This window comes from Phalacrocorax carbo, chromosome 2 (genome assembly GCF_963921805.1).
Source record: "Phalacrocorax carbo chromosome 2, bPhaCar2.1, whole genome shotgun sequence".
NCBI classification, from domain to species: Eukaryota; Metazoa; Chordata; class Aves; order Suliformes; family Phalacrocoracidae; genus Phalacrocorax; species Phalacrocorax carbo.
This window is the reverse complement of record NC_087514.1, coordinates 128,062,391-128,078,919: the sequence shown is the minus strand read 5'-3', so window position 1 is coordinate 128,078,919 and position 16,529 is coordinate 128,062,391. Positions and strand designations below refer to the sequence as shown.

At 40.3% G+C, this 16,529-nt stretch overlaps 1 protein-coding gene across 4 annotated transcripts in view; it reads right to left on the bottom strand.

The window, feature by feature from the left end:
• SATB1 (SATB homeobox 1) overlaps positions 1-16,529 on the bottom strand; it is a 76,382-nt gene that overhangs the window by 21,842 nt on the left and 38,011 nt on the right. For all 4 annotated transcript variants that reach the window (XM_064444301.1, XM_064444300.1, XM_064444303.1 and 1 more), the window contains 2 exons: positions 13,754-13,966; positions 5,161-5,316 (listed from right to left, as the gene is read on the bottom strand). In XM_064444301.1, coding sequence (XP_064300371.1) covers positions 5,161-5,316; positions 13,754-13,966 — 369 coding nt within the window. The remainder of the gene's footprint in view (positions 1-5,160; positions 5,317-13,753; positions 13,967-16,529) is intronic.

The following is a 16,529-nucleotide window of genomic DNA, read 5'->3' as shown; positions in this document are numbered from 1 at the left end:
TTTCCCCCCGCTGGAAAATAGTTGAATAGATCGTTCTATATCTGCGGTAATGGCATGTTACATCTTCGTGCCAGATCCACAATACTGTGCTTGTTCAGTGTGGGAAGCTGTTTAAAAATGACTTTCCTATTAGAGTATATAGCTTAGTCTCTAGATGGAAAAAGCCAGATCAAAGATATAGCATTTATAAAACTGCTGGTTAAAAAGATAAAAGTGAGATAACAGACATCAATTTTTCACTATAAATCTCTGGGTTTACTACAACATTAAAATTTCCAGTAAAAGCAGGGTTTTATATACCTGAACTCTAATGGCCTATTCTGAAAATATTTATGTCAGGAAAAGCATGGTATTTGCATGCCAAAAGCAATTTTAGTGCCAATGTTTAGCATTCCCTTCCCATTTAACTCCTTCCCATCTATCTACTCAGGAGTGTAAGATGCTCTGCCTAATGCCTACCCAGGTGTGCCTCCCCACGCAGCCTTTCGGAGGAGGATGCTCCAGGTCTGTACTAAGGCAAAAAGTTGAACACTTCTAATAAAACGTCACTGCACAAAGTAGCTGCCTGATAGCTTAGGACTGAGTCTCTAGCGTGGTCTGAACCACTGATTTTACCTCCATGCTTTGCATGTGAAACTACTCATTTCCAAGGGGCCAACTGCCTAACCAAAGTGAAAGACGGACAGGAAATTGGGCAACACGGTGCAACAGCTCAGAAGTAACGGGTCAAAACTCTCTGTAATTAGATGAGGTTTCTGGAGGTATGCGTAGTACTCCATTAGTTTTACACAAAAATTAAAACTGCAGCATGACTCTGCGTGAGCCAAGTGTCTCGCCTTCAACATACGGGCATTTTGATTCTGTGAGAACGGAGGGCATTTGGCACCTACCTGGCCATACACAGCCATCTGCAGGATGGATGCTGCAGAAAAGCACTGATGTTACCTATTTATTCTACTATAAAGTAAACTTATTTAGGTATAATAATGCAGGCTAGTGGCCTTACACTGTAGCACACGGGACTCTCAGAGGTACGGAAGTCGATATTACTTCAGTTCTTGCAAACTGTAATTTCTTAAATTTAAGAAAGCTTTAGCAACGTAAGCTGATCTTCAGCAAAGTTTTCCTTTCTTCCTTACTTCATACTAGCATGTGCAGGCCGCAGCTTTTCAGGATAAGCCATTAAACATAAATATAACTTCTGAAAACACAGCAAACATACAGGAGCACTACAAGTCTCTACTTGCCTTATCTCTCGGGGCTCTTAGGTTTGGAGGTTTTTTGTTTGTTTGTTTGTTGTTTTTATGGAATAAAATTAGATTTCAGCATCTGTCACCATCAAGAGAAAAATTCATCCCTGGCTCCCACATGAAAACATTGTAACCAATGCACAGTTACTGAACCATGATGCCTTAATGATCATTACACAAATCAACTTTTTTTTTGTTTGAAATAACGAAATTAAGAATGTGCTTTCATAATTACTTGAATCAGACTGTCAGGTTATAAATTTAATAAAAACACAATATGATTAAATTGTAAAAGTAACGCATCCCACACAAATTTATATATGTGTGGATTTTTTTCATTTTGACTTATTCAGGTGTGTTGATTAAATTTTAGTAAACAATACTGTTAGCATTGCCGTTCTACAGCTAAAAAACAACAACCTGGGAGCATACATAAAGCTCTTGGTAAACCTTTCTGTTTTATGTTTGCGTATAGATTTCTAAAGCTCTCTTTTCAACATAACCTAACAAAAAAATACATAGACCAATGAGGCAGACAACTTGCAGTAAAAATGTAAGGTTTTAAATACTGGCGTGAGGTATTTTGCCAACTACAGTTCTAAAGCTCCCCAAAGGTATGATGTATTCAAGCAGTTTGAATTATAATCTCTTCCTCAGCTCCTCAGTATAACCATAGTAACTTTTAGAGTATATATTTTGAATTAAATTGATTTTTAATGTATTCTGCAGATAATCTATCGATCCTTAAAAACATAGAAATTTTAAAAACATACAGAATGCATACATTCCTATACAGGAAAATAATTAAACATTTGACGGAATCCTCTAGCTAAGTCCCCAAACTCGTTCAAACCCATGTGCCACATAGTCCCTTTTCTTTGGGAAAGCCAAGAAGCTGCCAGCAACATGCACCGTGAAACTACAAGTACAGAAATCATCACTCCCCTAAGCCAGAGCATGGTCTCACTAATATCACTGCTATCTCCTCCTGCTCCTGTCACCCCTTCCTTGCCCTGCCCTATGACCTCTGCTGCACTGAGCCCATGTAGCCGGCTGGTTTGTTGAGCATCAGGTCCATATGTGGTCCTCCGTCAATCAGGTAACTCTTGCCAGAGGCACTAACACAGCGCACGGAAAGATGCTCGTTTTTCACCTCGGCACTACCTAAATAGAAACTTCTGTAGCGCATCATTTAATAGCTCTTCTGTACAAAGTGCTCTAGTCAGCAGAACATTATCTGCAGTCTCCTGGCTCAGGCAAGCCCAGCCACCTTGCAGATGCTGGCTGCTTCAACACCCAATCTAATGTTGACCCAGATCAGTTCCTTAAAAAAGAAAATAAATAGAAAGGCCCTCCAGCAAACAACTATCTTTGTCCACTGGCAAGAGCTGCTTTAGGTCACATAGTGGCTTGTACCGTAACTCCAGACGATACTCAGCAGTTAATCAAGTTTTTATATCCAAAATAAGATAAAAGCAGCAACATTCAATTTTTGTGATGGTTAACATTTTTGTTTTTAAACAACACATCATTTTCTGATACGCATCCTCCAGACTTTCCACTGTAACTGGAAATCTCAGGGTTTCCAGTTCTGAGTGGGAAACCAATATTCCCAAATGAAAAAAACAAAACAAAACCCAAACTAAAAAGAAACAAAACAATGCACCTCTCTCAAGAGAGGTTCTCTTAAAGAATATGTCTGAACAACAAGCCTCCTTTTTTGTGCACGAGAGACAACTTTGCCCCAAGAGATAACTATCTGTACCACCGACAAGCTCCAATGCAGAATTTTTACAGGACAGATATCTCCTTTAATATACATGGCTTTGCTACATATTTAAAACTTTTGGTTGGCTGACTAATAGTCAACTGGGTAGAGAAGACCCAATATATTCAGTTTTCCTACAAATGGCATTTTGGCTAACTACAGACCTGAAAGCTTGCTTAATACATAGATTAACATTACATTGCTTGAATATGGGAGAAAAATAACCTCTCAGAATACAGACATAATCTCCATAATAAAAGGGAAGAGAACTATATGTCTGGTGATGGTTTTTTAATACACTTGGGAGCAACGTTTGTAGAGGAATCTAACTTTTACACCAATCCTCTAAAAAAACCTGCACCACATGCCTGGAAACTTTCATGCTTTGCATTGATTACCTGTCCCATTTAAAGTCAGCATTGGAGGAGCTGTCCCGCTTAGAAATTTTAAGACTACCCACTTAAATAAATACACTACCACACAAATCAGAACAGATCAAAATTACACAGACCGACAGATTGGCTTCATACCTTAGTTTTGCAGAGAACTGCAATGGAAAGGGGAAGTTGTAGAAAACGGACAGTTCTCTAACCCCGAGTCTTGACATGTAAATAAAGACATCTGAGGAGCACACAGGTTGGAAGCTGCTGTAACATTCTATCATAATTAGAAACATTTCAAGAGCCCTGTAATTTCCAATCAAAATTACAGTAATTTCCGATATACAAGCCATGATTCATGACAGAATTTTTACATTCCATGAGAGATTATAGTGGCCTGATGTATGACACAGAGTACAGCACTAACATAAACAATTCAGTTTAATGTTTAAACAGCACTTGGTGTTTAGAATCCAACAGTAAAAGAAACATATTATTGTAGAAATTATCACTTTGACAGTGATTGAAGGGTAGGCAGGCATGTGGCCTATAAAGCTATAATTTTTACAGTCCACAGCTTGAGTTTAATCATTTTGATATAACATTTCCAAAATATCCCTTTAAATGCTCCTCACAGCATATAACTTAAGAGACAACATCCTTTCTGTACAATGAAATGGAGCAAACTCTAAAACGTGAACAACGCAGAAGTCAAAAGTTAGACGGTTAAAAAGAAAACCAGCACTAAAATGCTGACGGCCCAAGAAACATTGGTCTAACCGATCATTATCAGCTTTCCCAGGAAGATGCTGTGTTTTTCTATGAAGCAATTTTAGAAAAGTAAAGGAACAGTGACTAAGTGGACTTAATGTTTAATCTAACATGAAAATTCAGCACTGCAAGCATTAGTGCCTTTACCATTTCTTTCAAACATTGGCATAAGCATGGTTCTAGTCTTTCCCATTTTTCTATACGTTTTTCCTTTACTTACTTCTTGAGTACATTCTCACTTAAATCAATGCTTTTGCATACTCTGGCGATCTTTCTCAGAAGACATGTCGCTTATGATAATCACACCTAACAAGTGCTTGCTGATTTCCCTTCTCTTGCCACTAAACTTGACAGAAATTCTTCATTTGAAGAAAACAGAAGAGGAAACCACACAACAAAGGCTTAAAATGGAATAGGCAATATATATGTACGCACACACAGGTAACCAAGCAGCCATTGTATTCCACAAAGCTCATACATGTTTCCTCAGATGTAACTTGTATAACTGTAATTTGTTGGGGATTTTTTTTGTTTCTGATGTGGACAGTGCCGCCCCACCTCCCGTGCACAGCCTCACCAGTGGGCCCAACTAAATATTTTCGCAAAAAACAGAACCCCAGTGTTCCTCATTACAGAGATGAATTCAGCAGTAATACACAAAGCCTGCCCACAGCTTTTGCCACGTCCATGCCAGCTGAGAACTGATGAGCCTGATGCATTCTGAGCCGCGCAAGACCGACGGGTGCGCAGCAAAGGCATCTCGCTGGCAGGGAAGAGGGAGGGATGCATCTCAGGAAGCCGCTTCTCAGCCCTGCCTGGTCGAGGGTAACAGAGTTTACCTCTGAACCCAGCAAGGAGCTCTGAGATGCGGTACCGGGCTGGTGTGCTAACCAGGCCACACGTCGTAACACTCACACAGAAACAGACCAAAACTGGGGGCCATGAAATAATGACACAGGACAGGGAGGCCGTTGCGCCCTGGGAACTTTACCTGGCTTTTGGTTGCCGCAACCTTTGCAAACAGTGCTTGAGACACCTTAGCTCTCTTCATTTCCTGCTGAATCTCATCGTAAATGGAAGCATTAATGTTCATGGAATTATTTTCTGTTTTTCCATTCCTCTCTGTAGCAATAGTAGCAGTTTTGACCTAGAAAATATATTTTATGAGACATTTTTCATTATGAAAAAGTTACTTTCCTCTCTTTCCCTCCCCAAGTAGTTCCCCTTTCCATTTTATTCCTTTTATTCAATCTCGCTCTGATATTCTTTCAGCTTTTCAGAGACTTAACATTATAAGTTATCTGTGGTTCAGGCAACTGGGAAACAAGAAAATTCAGCATATTGTTACAGGTGAGTGCATCTGAAATATGAGTTATCATTAACTGACCACTGTGAATTTCAATGTCATAAAACACATTAGGTGGAAACCTGTCAAACAGTCTTGTAGAGACTTGTGAATCCTTACATGATTTCTTTGCCCCATGCAAATTAAGTGAAAATTGTAAGAGCAGCATAAAAGAATCTCGAATGAAATAGAAACCTGACAGATATATCTTGCTTCATGCCTTAGGCCCAGTACACTCAAATGCATGATAATGTGGAAAAGTTGTGGCTTTAGATTTAACTTTTTAAAACATTATCTTATCAGTTTAATTCTTAAGCTATTTCTAAGAAAGTGATAATTTAGAATAATGCATATTTTAACCACTCATTCATGAAATCAAGATAGGACATTCTTAAAGATATTTATTCCAGCTATACTTCACTTACGCACATAAAATATTTATTCTTCTTGCAGTCCAGGTTAAAAAAATAACATGAAAACAAAACAGAATGATTACACTACCACCTCTGTGCTGCATCTGCAGCATTAAGGGAAACAACAAAAAAACACATCAGTAGCAACATGACGTGCAGCAGACTATCCTTTCCTTCATCCTCTGGAAATTATGGAAGTGATGTTTCAACACCAAGAATCTTCCCACCAAGGTTACAGCGCAGTTTCTGCAACGTCAGTTGAGAGGTACAAAAAAATCAGCAGGTACCCTGCTTATCCTACAATATTCTCAACAGTTACGGATAATGTCTGTCTTTAGCAGCTACTCTTGAAATGCTTGCCCAAGATCAGTGGACCTAGACCACTAATCCTAAAATGGACCAGAGGAAAGGAAAGACTGGATTTCTGCCAAAACCCCACAAGGTGATGATGCAAAATCAAACCTTTAGATTTTGATTCAAACCTACTGGTTCTTGCTGAGGTCATTGAGAGCTGAATTAGTTTAGCCATTCAGAAGTTACATGTCTAGTTCAAGTTACCTGTTCAGGCTACCTCTAAATCTAATGGACAGAGCTTGGCGCTTCCAGATGGCGATGCAGCCTACTCTTAAGCATGTGTCTAAAACCGCACTTTCACTATCAGTTTAATCCAGTGCAAGTCAGCATCTTCCTGTGCAATAAAGTCCCTTGAGGTTCAAAGGGAAATCATGACAACATGATAATTAATCTTCTAATCTCACTCCCTATGAGTTTTCATATATCACAGGTCTCATGATACGAGAGTCAAAGGGTTTGGGTGAGAGATGTACTTAGGCAAATCATCAGCCCGTTTTTTCCTAGAAATGTCACGCTCAATTTGTGCTAACTATCCTCTATAGTGCTTTTAAGAGAAAATAATCTAGCCCAGAAACTGGGAGTGCATGCCATTTTTGCCGAGCCTGATTTGTCTATCAGGCTTTTCAGGAGGTGTGCTAACACATGCCCATTACCTCCAAAGGGTGAAACCCCAGCAAGAGCAAGGTGTCCATACACAGTTACACCTGCAACTTTTTGGCAGGCATTAACACTTTCTGGTGTCTGAAAACAGGAGTCCTAAATGAAAAGGGAAATGCAGAAGAATCCCAGAATGTGCCATACAGTTTATCATGTGATTTGCTTCCGTTTGAAAACAACAGGTACTTTGCAGCCATGACCTGGAGAGTGAGGTGTTTCCTTTTGCACAGTGCAACACTGCAGCAGAGGATGGCCAAGTCTGGGACAATGGCTGCTCAGAAAACTTTGAGGAACCTGGTAGTGGGCAGTGTGAGAAGCAGTACCGCAAGCCTCCCTTCTTCCCATCACAGAGTGGGGAAATGCATGCGTTACACTGGGCAAATCAACATGGAGCCGCAAAAGCAGGCACCTCTCCTGAACAACGTATGGTGAAATAATTTGAAAATTACAAAATCAGTGGCAATTTTATAATCTTTAAATGAAAAGGGTTCACTAAATGGTAACTGACAACCAATGGCGATTTTAAATATACAACTGGAGACAGGCTTGTCTGCTTGCATATAAAAATCAGGCTAAGCTAAATTAGAAAATGAAAAAGCGATAGCTTTGTCAACACACTTTCTTGGACCTTGGGTTTAAATTTTGGCAAAGTTATTTCAGTCCTTCCCACAGAAATATTTCTAACTTCTAACTAATCCTTGAGGGTCCTGAGGGAGGATGAGAAGACAAAGGTATTCAGCCAGGATACACATGTCCACGGTATCTTTTGGGAAGGAAACACTTTGTCCTTGTGATCCTGATCGAAATGCCTCTTTTCTGTAAGCACACTGCCTTTTTGATTGCTACTCAGCTTCAAAAGACACCTTCATGTTGTAGCAGCACTTCATAGACCACTCAACTGAGCTGTGAACACCCAGATCATCAAAAAACAAGACTCACACACCATGCTGGAGACATAATTTCAATTATGTATCTTGGTCCACACTTTTCAATGCCCAGTTTAATATGGATATACACTTAACCCAGGGGAATTACTGAAAATCCTCATTCTGGTTGGCAAATCACATCTATCTTTACACAGGTACAACAACTCAACAGCATCCACTATATCACTGAAGTTTAAAAAAAAAAGAGAGACTACTCCTGTTGTCGTCTGTTGATATTCAGTTGGGAAATGAACAACAGAACACACTAATATCTGCATCAAAATGCTATATTATCCCAAAGAGCTTCAGGAGAATGAAACTCTCGAAGTCATAAAATGATGGGTTTAGGGATTATGAAGAGATGTTGTTCAAAGCCATATCCTCTCCCTCTCCAGTTTACATCATTGGCCAACTATAAAAATTCTTCTCCTGCCTCTTAACAATTTCTCTTCAAAGATCAGGTATATACTGTGGCTGGACTAGATGGACCATTGGTCTGCTCTGGTCTAATGAATTCTATGCAATAATGCTAATTAACCTCTTGGAGAATATCCATACATAAAACTGTTTCGTAATTTATACATAGCAAGCATCTAGGCTGTTGTGTTGAATTTAGAATCGAGTTCAAGACAGAGGCTGTTTGAAGCTGGGTTGAAAAAACACCCTCCTCCTCAGAAAAAACCAACAGCAAACAAAAAAGCCCCCAACAGTGCAACTTCAGGACTTGGGAGAGGAGGTGGAAAAAGTATTCATTTTGGAGAGAAAAACAAAACAAAACATAATTTCTCATCTCATCCACACTTAAGCACAACCTCTCACCCCACCCACACTCACAGCCACATTTTCTGTTTAGGAAAGAAACCATAGATCAGCTACGTTTGTGTTTTTTTTTTACAGTAGCCAAATTTTGCAAAAGCTAACTGAACAGGGGAGCATTATTTTACAAACATAACACACTGAGAATCACAAACTCGTTTGGACATCTTCCTATCACCAATCAATTTAGTCATTTAGGAAGACTTGGGCAAAAAAACCCCACATCCATTCCCTCCTGGCCTGCCCAGATATATATCTTCTCATCAAATAAGACTGATTACAGTAGTAAAAAGTTCTTGATTAGTTCAATTTCCTAAACAAAGGACAGGTTGTTATAGAAGGAAAAACCAATCTGAAGAGGTTTTCACAAACATGGAAGCTCACTTCTTCCCCATCGAAACTGAAACAAAAAAATCTTTTATAACACATTCTTATAAGTACCGTTTTAGCTTGGGAGCAAAAATCTTCTTTAATCCTGGTTTAGCTTTTAATATTACATTGTACATTAAAATTCATAAAGTAGTTCATTCCAGGCAAAACAAACTACTTTTCAGTTCTGCTCTGCAAATAGCACAGGAGGTACAATAAATGCAGTTGCTTTCAGAACAGCTTTTATCAGGACAAGGTTTACTACTCCATTATTACAGTGGCGCCTGGAAGTGCAGTTATAGTTAAGTGTCCGGGTTTCCATTAACTCTCCTCCATGGTGGTTTTCGGGGGGGTGGGTGGTGAGAGGGTTGCATTTATTATTTTGTTCACTTTTACTTTCATGAAAATGCAACTTGGCACAAAGGCCGTCAACCTAAATCTCAAATTTTGTTGACTTAAGAATAAACATTTTGCTGGTGGTGATGTACGGCGCGCGCGTGTGTGTGAACTCCAGGGCTCCACTTTCAAGTTTCACAGCAGCTGGTGTGATCTAGAGTTCCTTGCAATGGAGGTTCACTGGTCCTCAAACAACTGCAAAGCAGTGTCCTCCTCAAGACCCGTCTTTCAAGAGTGGCTTCCTATCTCTGGGATCCAAGCTGAAATTGCTTTAGCATGAAGGAACTGTAATTTATCTGCAGTCAGAGGGAGGCCAGGATTGTATTTATGAAAATGAAGGTTTTTGTCAACTGAGTACCCAGAACCATGACTCATGCAAGATTTGTGGATACTTCTACTCGTTAAAATTATATTCTGCTCTTGACATTACACGTACTCTGTTTTTACACGGGATGATGATGGGCCCCAAGAATTAGCACAAATTTTCTTTGGGGAATACAGCTGGTGAGAAGGATTCCTCCCTCAGCTCTGCTGAAATGGAGATTACTTGTCCTGAGAAGGAAGTGTTCATAACTGCAGGATGGCTAATCAGCTTTAATCAGAATATTTTGGAAAAGAAAATCTGTGACTTGGTCACCTGTCTCCATCCTCCCCCCAGGCTGTACTAAAGGAGGAGGAAGTCCTCTTCCCCTCACTCCCTCAACTGTCCTGATGAGAGGGAGAGGCAATCCCTAGCACATCCCTGGGGAACTCCATCCACCCTGAACATAGCTCCACACTCAGCAGCCTCTGAAGTATCCCCACATCCTCTCATTCCCACACAACGTGTAACAGATTCATCCTCTGAACCTGACTTAGGGATACCCAGAAAGGACCTCTGTGGGGTGATCTACAAGATGAAGTTGCTGCAGAGGGAAAAAAAAAATTAGTAAAAGAAATAGAACAAGAAAGGACCTTTTTTCCTTCCTTCTAGGTTGGAGAGGTTAAACTATGTCCCCATGCAGTACCTACCTGATGGAGATGGTAATATTTCTAAACTCCGCTGCCCCAGGAAAGAGCCTGACAGACAGGCGTCTGCCCCAGGAGGTGGCAAGATGAACACCATCCAAGGGAAAAACTCTTGTGTACGCCACCTCCTCACGCTCAGTCCACCAGTGTGGAAGATAGTAGCAGACTTTTACAACTTCACCAGCTTAGAGGGCTATACATGCATCCCAAAAGCTCATGCATTAGAGGCTAATGATTTCAATTTAAAAAAAACCCCAAAATTAAGATTTTGCTTCTTTGTTTAAGTCAGAGAGAAAGGGAGAAGTAAGGGGGACAAACAGCTTCTTAAAGGATTTCAGAAAAGAATTGGAAACAATCCAGATACATTAGCTCAAGTAGCAACTAGTAAGAACACTGTAAAAATGAGATAAATTCAACACAGTTTCTTCTAACTCAGGCGCCAGGGTTTATGCTTGGTGAGTTCCTACTATCCCATCAGACCTCCAAGGTCACGCTTTCTGTTTTTCCATGCAATGGTATGCAAAATTCACACAAAACAAGTTCAGCTTCTAAATGGTTAAGTCTGCTCCACTGTCTGGCCACCAGTTGGCAACACAAAAATGCAAAATAGATCCTTTTCAGGATGTTTATTTTCACATCCTTCCGAAACTGATAACTTGCAATTGCAAAATAAACCTTCATGTGTGGCATATTAGCTCCCATTTTTCATGGTTTCGTAGTTTAATTGTTTCAAATGTTACACTGGTCTAAAGATTTAATATTAAATATGTTGGCTCTTGTGTAAATTCTGTTGTCAGGATAAACGGTCTGTTTTGTCTTTCAATAGTTATCTAAGAAGCTCACAGCTAAGCTAGAAAAGTATTATGCTGTATTCCTGTATAGTGAACTTTAAATAATTGCTTGTAACCAATTTAGTAATAAGGATGGTAGTGGTTTTATTTCCTTAGTATCAAATATTCAATAAACTGTGGACATTTGTGTGTGTGTGTGTGTGTGTGCGCGCGTGAGGTATCAGAGTAGTAGCTTGCATTAATCATTTTGCAGTATCCTGACTATAATTTATTTCTGCTACTATTTGTAAAGTTAGAGTTGCCAGTGCAATAACTAGAATAATTTCATTATTATTTGTAGCATTAAGTATTGTACTTATGTTACCAACACAGATATTTCAATTTTCAAACTTAGGGCTCACACTTAGTAGCAGGTGGCAAGTGCGATGCGTTTGTAGGTGGGTAATTCTGGCAACACATAAAAACGTTATGCAGAATCCCAACTCAAAGGTTTCCACATCCTTGGTTCATCCACTAGATAAAGTGCATATGCTTTGCTGAATGACGTAGAGAAATATAACAACTAGAAAAAGCACTGTTTTGCTCTGGAGACCTCAAGTATTAGTCTGTAAGGTTTCCCTGTTAACCTGTTTTCGTTCTGAAAAGGATCAAACCAGAACACTATGCTGTTTCCACTTTGAACTGTCACGATTAGGTTAACTATACTCCTGACTCCCACTAGAAAAATGAAACATAATTATGAACAAGAACACAGTAAAGTCAGACAGATTCCCCCACTCCGACCCCTGAATTTGGACTTGCAGTATGTTTTGTCAGTTAAGAAAACCCCTAAGTCTCACTTTATTTCTGGCTGCGAGGGATTTATGCAGTTTAAAGTGTGAATTGAAACCAATACAACGACTACCTCTGACTTGACATCCTTCTCGAAAGTCCTGTAATTAACTCTGTTCTTTAGCTGTGAAATTGCCCAAGACCACTTGAGACAGAGTGAGACATTACCTTGGCAGAAAGAGATAAGTTAAGAAGGAGGGTTAGCCTTTGCTCTGAATTACCCGGGCTGTGGGAGCAGGTACAGATATTAAAACAAACTCAAACGTTATTTTAAACACAGTTACCTATATTTAACTATTTCCCACTAAAGCATTACTATGTAAACAGATTCTCATCCTTTATCTTGAAGAGTATCTGTAGTGGATTTCACAGGCTAAACTCAGTTAATGATAACAAAACTAGACCATTAGGACAGTCTGTGCTTTCTGCTAAAATTTTTTTCTCTTCTTGTGAAAAGTACTGCAGCAGGTTAAAGCGATCTTCCATCCTCCCTTTTCCTACAATTTTATTATTTGTTACTTCACTGTGGTCCTTAGCATCCACCAGCTGCAGGAAAATTAGAAAAATAACCTGAAGGAATTTATAGCATTCAGAATGGGTATGGAATATACTCAAAGGCACATGCCTGAGCCTGGTTAGTAAAAACTGCTCTATGTTTACATACTCAACCATCACAAGATTCCCACAGACCCAAAGCCTTGCTTTGTATAGCAAAGCTGGACTGCGTATACTGCATGATTCCCACGTATCTGTAGATGAGTTTGTTTTGTCCTTGCGTAGGTACAACCTTGAGCCACAGCAATGCAGAGTATTTCAGAAAGGTATGCTGTTCTTTGGGGTGTTTCATTCACAAACACATTACCTCTTTGTGGAAATCCCATGCATTCCTATGGCTTACACCTATATTTCTCATGTACCCCAACCCCTGCGTCAGAGTTCCCTTGACAGACACAAGAACTACACCATCGAATTTCTGGATCCCACTCTATCAAACTTTATAACTTTGGGAGAATTAAACCAATAGTCCTACTAGATTTTACAGAAATGAAGAGGAGTGTCATCTGAACAAATACTAAATGAAGTTTTAATGAACATATCCCAATCTTTCAGAGCGATGGACATAGCAGCTCTGTTATGTTATCCAGTTGTTGGTAGCTCGGCTTGGTGAAAACGTGCCCAGAATTTTGGGGTGGAGTCTTCTTTCCCCCATCCACTTAGTTTTACCTGTTCATTTTCTGGAAGATAATTTTTAAGGCAATATGATTTACTCATACTTCTGCTTTCATTCCCACTCGGTTTAGTGGTCCAAATACTTCAAAATCCCTATTTGAACTGCTAACATTAAAAACTACACCTGAGAATTACAGGAGAACGAGACAGCTAAAAGCCAACGTGTTCCAGGCCCAGTAAAGCTCTTATCAATAAAATAAGCAAAAAGAATCTGTAAGGGCCATAATGGATAGAATTTATCTTAAAACTAGAAAATAGGTAGTAATAAACTGCTACTATCATCCATTATATTTCTTAAATTTAATTTGTGATATGCACTGCAAATGATTCTACGAGTGTTTAAAAAAATGCAACAGTAAAAGCTTTCTTCTTTGTAAGAAAGGTATCACCCAGCAGGACAGTGAGAAAGCAAAACAAGCAAATGTAGAAGACAGAGAGAGTGGTTTACTTGTGGAGGCCGGCTAGGCGGTGTGCTTATGAGAGGTGCGGGGCCCATTGCAGAGGCTGCGTTCAAACTCCTTTCCCTTTCGTCCTGGTAAATTCGATCTCGTTCGGCTTCTGGCAGCTGCAAGAAGTTCTGCATAGCCCGAAGGTTTACCAGTAAGGACTGCGAGGCAGTCTTGGGATCCTCTTCCTTTCGGAGGATTTCTGAGAGCAAGCCCTGTAGGGAGGGAGGAAAAAAAATATGCTAGAGAGTTAGCCTAGGTGAGCGCCTGTAAAACTGCTCTGCAAAGCTGCTGCTTATCAGTCCTCTTTCTTCTTTCCACTGGGCTGAGAACTAGAGCACCAAATGCACTATTCCCTCCACATAGGAATATATTAACGGCAATTTAGGTAGCAGAGACGAGACCCTCAATGGTACCCTTAATTTTATTAAGCATCTGTTTTACATAGAACATAAACTGAATCTGGCTAATAGGTCTCCTTCCTCTTCTGCCTTAACTTGCCATGAAACCTTTCAGTTGCCAGAAAATCACAAGACGTTAAGAATAAGTGAAATACAGATAGTCCAGAGGCACGACACTGGGGTGTTCTCAGGCTTCCCAGACAAAACGCATAGCCAACCTAAAGAAACAGCTTTCAACATTTCTAGCAACTTAAACAACTTTTTGAAAGGAAGCGGTATTTCACAACTAATCTGAGACCATAAACTCACCACGTTCCTAAAGTACTGCCTAACTGACTCAGGTCCATATTTTTCATGTCAATATTTTGAGAGTTGTATATTGGAGTTTAAAAACAAGTGAGGAAACTCACTGTTGGATGCTCCCCCTCCTTCGCCTTTCTCCTCCTCCCACCAGAGAGGCCTCCCCCTCTCCTCACCAGGACAACCCTAATCCTCACCCAGTCCATCGCCTGAGCAATTTATTTGAGCACCTGCTGTGTAGGTCCCATTTCCTAAGTCCATTTACCATTGTTGTCTGTTGACCGCTTTCAGAGTCCAGCAAGGACAGATAAAAGTGAGCGCTGGGGAATGAGAGGAAAACAGCATACTGGGCATCCTCATCAGCCAGCCAGAGATGGGCAGCTGCAGATGATAGCATGCCACCAGTGGCTTGTACAGACCACACCAGGCTTCCTATATAACCATTCAATCTCAGTTCTCAGCAATGGAGCAGGCCTGGTGCTCTGGGACACCTAAATACTCTAAAAGATGAAATATTTATGAGCCTGTGAGTGCAACTAGAACTTCAATGTCAACAGGTTCTTCAAATCTCCCCCCTGCCAAATTCTCCTTTTAAATAAGTCAGGCATACAAAATGCTCTACTCTTTTCAAGTAACAAGGCGGTGATAAGAAAACTAACTTTTGCAAAAGCAAATGTGAACTTTTTAGGATAAATGCTGTTGCCATGCTGGGACATGGAGAGGGCTGGTACGGCAGGCTGTTATTGCTAGTGTAGCCAGGGAACATGGATGCAGTGTTGAAGAAATAACACAACCCAATGTTTCTTTTCCTAAAGAACTGTTGTAAGCTATTTGGGATAATGGAGGGGTGAAGGGGAGGCGGGGCGGGAGGGCAACAAAAACCCTAAAACCGAGAGAGGCAATCCTGACTGAAGTTATCCATTCCTAAGGAAGTGCTGCAGAAAGCTACAGCCCAAGCACCAGCTTCTGCCACCTCTGCAGGGAAGCCTGATGCTCGCAGCACCTATGGAAGTTGCCACCTCTCCCAAAGTTCCTACCTATCTCTCAGGGACCATGAGGATGGAGGTGCTAACCACCAAACTGGGGCCAGTGTGGTCCTCATGGTCCTGTCTGTGCCTGCACACACAAGAGGGAAATGGGATGGAAAACACAAATGGTCTTTCCAGCACTAAACACGAAAAACAATTTGGAGGAGGAATTAAAAAAAAAATCCTGGGGGATACTTTCTTACCACTATTTTTCATCCCTCCTCTTTTCTAGTATTGAGGCAGAAACCACTCAGAAGGTAAATACATGAGTTACATATAAAAGTGGCATTTGGGTGAAGTATAAGTTTTAAAATTTTTCACAGTGATTAGCCTAATAATAAATTTACTTCTTAGCAAATGTGGAAATTAAATTCTTCTCTACTTTTTTTTTTTCTAAGTACTCAAACTCACACTTACTATTTTTTGTCAGTGGTAGGGTTACACAACCCATCCTCCAAGGGAGGCAAAAAATTATTTTGTACCACTGGAGGCAAGGCAAAGCTGTCTGCAGAGCACAGGATGTATGGTGGAGGTGTAAACACATGTGATTTCTGACTGTTACTGTGTTGAAAACAACCACACCACGATTAAAAAGGAGAAAGAAAAATTAAACTCAAGTGGAATGATCACTGGGAGGAGAGGAAACTCCTTACTCACAGCCAGCCCGCTGTCAGCCACAGGAAATGTCCTTGAAAAATACTTTAGCCTATAATAGAAAATATTTGCTCATAAACCTTTGCCACATAGTGGGCAGCTAAAAAAAGCAGAAAAGGCTGCTTTTCTTGTATAACTTTCCCCCCCTCAGTGAAATAAGTAAACAAAGGAAATTGTTTTTTGTATTTTTCCTGGGTTTGTCAGTATAACTATTGCTGCAGGACACCTCTTGGTGATTAGAAATGCCATTAAGTATTCATTCCCCCTCCTTCCCCCATCACAGCCATGACTCTTTGCATAAGCTGGGAGCAGAGCAGAGGACACAGATGTGGAGAGAGGAGGGGAGATGAGAGAGTGGGGAGAAGGCAAGGAAGAGGTGTTTGCTTGTAGGAGCT